We start from the raw sequence: 5,596 nt of genomic DNA on the forward strand, positions 1-5,596 counted from the left end.
ATTTAATTTTTCATATGTTTTAATTATAAATTTGTGTATGTTTGATAGTAATTTGAATTATTTATAATTTAGTACAAAATGTGATATATGGACTAAATCGTAAAGAAATGATCAATTGACTGATAAATTGAATATGATGAATTTTAATTTGAGATAATTAATGAACTGATAGTTGATTATTATTGATCGAATCATATTGGTGTGAATTTGATTGATTATTAAGATAGAGGATTAAATTGAATAAAATTAAAAATTGTATAACTTGGTGAAATTGGCTTGGAAATGAGATAATCGTGATATGCTATGCATGAAATGATATTTTGATGGATGAATTGGTGATATCAAAATCGATAGAATAAAAATCGAACTTATAATGAAATTGGATTATTAGTTACCTTATTAGTTGTTCGGACTACGTCAAATATAGTTGCCATGCCATATGGTCATATTACTGAGTAAAACCATCATTTTCGAGCAATTTGAGGGTGGCATTATGTATCGTTATAGTGTCATCATTGCCGGACAACCCAGGATGATGAATCTGTGTATTCGTATAGAGTATGTGTCTAGTTAATAGGGTTAAAAATGCATGAATTCGTTCAATGGTAACGAACAAAATGTAATGAAAATGTGAAATATGATATTATGCGAATTGAGTAAAAAATGAGCCCTGGGCCAAATAAATATGAAAGAGCTATCAAGCTTGGAAATGGTTGAAATGTTTAAAATGAAATGGAATACATGATCATGTTATAGTGTATTGGAAAGTGATTGGTGTGAAATTTGCATGTGAATTGGAATGTTATATGTTTGAATTACTATATGATATGGTTATAAATTGAACTCACCTTGTTTATATGTGGTTGTCATGTTTAGGCAAACTAGTCAAGCTAGTAGCTTATCATATTAAATTGTGGTAAGTTGTTTAATGCCTATGAACTTACTAAGCATTCAATATGCTTACTTCATTATTTCTCTTTTCCCTTGTAGATTGCCAACTTGTGAAACGTGTCAAGCAGATTGTCAAGAAGCTCACACTATCCCGTTATTGATTCGGTAGTCTTTTAGTCATTTTAAGGCTCGATTATGTGGCATGCACATAGGTGCTATTATATTAATTTGGTATTGATAGCTTTGATTGAACCCTAGCTAATGTTTGATTTTGGGAAGGCTAATGTTCTTATATGTATGTGTATATTTTGGTGATATGTTAAGCTATATGTATGCCATTAGAAATGACATAGTTGAGTATGAATTAACATGGTTAAAGTGATGATATTGAATGACTATATGCATGTTTGAATGGATTGTGATTCAATAGGTTGAATTGATATATTTTGGTGCCAAATTGAGGTATATTGAATTTGCTGATTTGGATATATATATATATATATATGCAATGTTTGGATTGTGTATTGGTATGTTTTTATGTAGGAAAAGTTCTGAACTTTGCACCAAATGGTAAGTTTGTAAGGTTGACATGAAATAGATACCAAATGGCTTTATTTGTACAAAAAATAGAGTTCATGTTGTGACGTCGAGTGATTGTTGTTACGATGAGCTCTAGACTTTAGGCTACAGCATGATGAGGAACCCCATCATCTCAAAGAGGCCAAGTCAATATGTCACGTCGCGACGAGGAACTCCCTCATGTCGTGACATTGACTTGAAGTTTTGAAACTTTACAATTTAGTCCTATTCATGCTTGGGTCAATAAACGAACCTTCGTAAGCTCGATTAAGGCTTGAATTTGATTATATATCATATTGTAAATGTGTTTATGACATGTTTTTATGTTTGAATGATCATTTTACTGTATAATTAATTGCTTCGACAACGAATGTGACATCTTGTTGTTTGGACTCGGCGATTAGGTCGAGTAAGGGATGTTACAACTTGGGTGACTAAAACGAAAGCGTTCAAAAAATTAGGTCACCAACTAGATAGTTTACCCTAAATTTTTTTTTTGTTTATGTGCATAGTTTCAACCAAAATTAAAAATAGAAAACTATTGAAGCTTCTAACGACATCTACGGAGGTTTTACTAGGACAACTTCTCAACTACAAAAATCACCAAGCAATACTAGTGTCTTTTCTAATATCTCGTACAACCAAGAACTCTACACCAAACCTCTATGTAGTAACCCTTATAAATCTCATGTTTTGTCTTTTCCAGTAATTAGTGTAAAACTTAAAAAAAAGAAAACCCATAGCTTTACTTCTTGTAGAAACAAAGAAAAACCATATTTTTCCTTCTTCCAACTTAACTAGTCGTGCCCTCCTTTAAACAAGTCTTCACAATGGTTCAAACTAATTTCTTTCTATGGGCATATGTATTGATATTTCTCCCTACTAGTATTGTAGCGCAAGGTCTTGGTGTCAATTGGGGTGTTATAGCATCACATCCTTTAGACCCTAAGATTGTTGTTAACATGTTAAAAGATAACGGCATAAAAAAGGTTAAGCTTTTCCATGCTGAAGCAGACATTCTAAATGCCCTGGCTGGAACCAATATTGAGGTTATGGTGGGAATCCCCAATCATTCTTTGGAAAGTCTTTCTGAAAAATATAGTGTAGCTCAAGCTTGGGTTAAAGCTAATATCACTGCATATTTGGGTAAAAAGGGTGTCAACTTCAAGTAAGTTTCAATACTTAGGAATAAAATTCATTTTCAATCCATCATCGTATAACAATATTTTATTGTTTCATGATATTAAAATATAACAAGTGTTGGGTTTAGTAATAAGGTACATTGTACTCCTAAAAGAGAACTTAGATTTGAATATTAAGAATAACATTTTGGAGAGGGACAATCACGAATACTAAAATATATCTTCATAATTTGTAAAGCAGACATAAAGAATACTTTAAATTTACATTAAAAAAATTTTATGTTTATCATTTACAGAGTTTCAAATGATTTTATCTTCCACATTATAATTAGTTAAAAGTAAAAGAGTTAACCAAAATATACATATTAGCTTTTTTTTTTTTAATTAGACACCAACTAGAGGTATTCATGGGTCAGGTCGGGCTAAGTTCTGGCCGGTCTAAGCATATGATCAACATACTTTATGCTTGTCCAAACCTGTCTCAACCTGAAATATGGGCCTAAAATTTTACCCAAACTCATCCATAATTGCAAAAAGAATAACCCAAACCCATTTAAGCTCGCCCATATTAATTTTTTAAAGTTTTAAAAATATTTATATTATTTCAATTTAATATTTAATAAGTTTATATTTTTTTTTATTTATTGAAAATTTTTATATGATCATGTTAACATTATTTTAATGTTTACATTAGAGTAGTATTACATATTTAATATAGATTTATTTTTATGTGTTATAAATTACATAATATATAAAAATAGCATAATGTAAAGTATTATCAACTTAAAATTGGGTCGGGTCGGGTCAAGCCGGACTCGTGCCTTGAATGTTAAAGCGCAATCTGAACTCGTATTTTAAACGGACCTAATATTTTTGCCCAAACCCTTCCAAATTTCAGATGGACCTTTGAGCTTGGACGGATAACCCGACCCATGAACAAGTCTAAAACCAACTTATAGAAATTATTAAAATAGTTTTTTAATATTATGTTTATCATTTACATAGTTGGAAATGATTTTATCTTCCACTTTATATTTTAGTTAAAGTAAAAGAGTTAATCAAAATATCCATATTAGCTCAATTTGTTTTTTTTTTTTAAATAGACACAAACTTATAGAAATTATTAGAATAAAATAAGATGAGGTAAAATTAATCAAAAGTATAAACTAAATGCGATTTATGGAACGTAACAAAAGGTTTGTGAATTAAATGTTAATTCAGTGAAAATAGTATTTAATTAACCAAACATAAGTTATCTAAAGCAATAAAAAAGAATTATAGATTATTAAATGTAATTGTTTTATGTTTTAAACTATTTTACAGATACGTGGCAGTAGGAAATGAAGCATTTCTAACAGCTTACAATGGTACGTTCAACAACCTTTTACTCCCAGCTATGAAAAACATTTTGAAGGCATTAAATGAAGCTGGAGTTGGAAAAGATATCAAAGTATCAACACCACTCAATGGTGATGTTTACACTACATCTACTTACAAACCATCGGATGGAACATTTCGAAAAGATTTGGCAGATATCATGAATGGAATATGTGAATTTCTCCATAAAAATGATGCTTCTTTTATCGTCAATATCTATCCTTTCCTAAATCTTTACCAAAATCCTGGATTCCCTGAATCTTATGCCTTCTTTGATAACGATGATTCACACTCTATGGATGATCATGGTGTTAAATATCGTAGTGTTTTAGATGCTAATATTGACACTCTCATCGCTGCACTTAAAGTAGCTAATTTCTCGGATATACCAATCATCGTGGGGGAAGTTGGATGGCCAACTGATGGTAATATTTACGCCACAACAAAAAATGCTAAAAGGTTCTATAATGGGTTGCTAAAGAGAATGGCAAAAAATGAAGGAACTCCACTTCGCCCGAAACAATATCCTGAAGTGTATATATTCTCTTTGTTGGATGAAGATCTTAAGAGTATTGATCCAGGAATGTTTGAGAGGCATTGGGGAATTTTCAGCTTTGATGGACAACCTAAGTTTCCACTTGATTTGTCAGGGAAAGGACAAAACAAGTCGCTTGTTGGTGGAAAAAATGTCCCATACATGGAAAAGCAATGGTGTGTGTATAACAAGGATGCTTCCAACAAAAAAGATTTGGCTGTAAAGGTCGCATGGGCTTGCAATAATACCGATTGCACGACCTTGGTACCTGGGGCATCATGTTCTGGTATGGGCGTTGACGTGAATGCGTCGGTTGCCTTCAACATGTACTACCAAATGGCCAATCAAACTAAAGTTGCATGTGATTTTCAAGGTTTAGCTAAGATTGTCAAGGAAGATCCATCTAATGGGACTTGTAAGTTCCCAATTATGATTAAATCTTTCCGAGCAACATCCAATTCTTCGTCGTCTGCTTCTAGATCTTCATCCTCATCTTCTTCGTCCGACTCTCCTTCTTCTTCTCCCTCTGTCAGCCATTCTCTTTCACTTATATTTTACTTTTTTGTGGGCATTTGCATTGCTTGGTTTGCATAAATTTGACCTTTTCCCGAATTCGTGAAAAGTGGAAGTTGAATGTAATAATAGGGGAGTTCTACTTTTTGAAAAAAAAAATGAAGGAAAGTTTTTATTAGCACGCCAAGTTATTACAGAAACTCAAAAACAACATAATTACACACTCAACATTAATCACTTTTTTCACTAAATTATTAAAAATTGCAATTTAGTAGCCAACATTAGTAACAATCGTAATGTTCCAAACACAAATTTAGCATGCCAAAAGCAAACATATTTTCTATTTTTAGGTGTGTTTAGTAACGAATCTATCTAATTTAGTTAAAATTTAAATTTGGTGATCACTAAAGAGTTAAAACTTAAAACTTAAAATGAGCCCCAACAATCCATATCAGCCTCCGTGAAGTTTCGACCTAATTTGACTATTAAGCTTGGTTATGCTTTATTTCGGTCGAATATGTTTTTGACTCATTTGAACAATTTTATTTATGCCCAATAA

The 5,596-nt window shown here is 31.6% G+C and overlaps 1 protein-coding gene across 1 annotated transcript; it reads left to right on the forward strand.

Moving 5' to 3' along the window:
- The first annotated feature begins 2,300 nt into the window (after positions 1-2,300).
- LOC105775893 (glucan endo-1,3-beta-glucosidase 8) lies at positions 2,301-5,152 on the forward strand. Its single transcript, XM_012598385.2, has 2 exons — positions 2,301-2,638; positions 3,936-5,152. The coding sequence occupies exons 1-2, from the start codon at positions 2,301-2,303 to the stop codon at positions 5,116-5,118; spliced, it is 1,521 nt and encodes a 506-aa protein (XP_012453839.1). The 3' UTR covers positions 5,119-5,152.
- The last annotated feature ends 444 nt before the right edge of the window (positions 5,153-5,596 follow it).

The sequence above is a fragment of the Gossypium raimondii genome, chromosome 10, assembly GCF_025698545.1.
Source record: "Gossypium raimondii isolate GPD5lz chromosome 10, ASM2569854v1, whole genome shotgun sequence".
Lineage (NCBI taxonomy): Eukaryota > Viridiplantae > Streptophyta > Magnoliopsida > Malvales > Malvaceae > Gossypium > Gossypium raimondii.

What these genes read in the sequence shown, in the direction of transcription:
- LOC105775893 (XM_012598385.2), top strand. Translation starts at nt 2,301, where the DNA reads ATGGTTCAAACTAATTTCTTTCTATGGGCATATGTATTGATATTTCTC. An exon ending in AAAAAGGGTGTCAACTTCAA is followed by an intron (nt 2,639 to 3,935) that starts GTAAGTTTCAAT and finishes ACTATTTTACAG; the next exon opens with ATACGTGGCAGTAGGAAATG.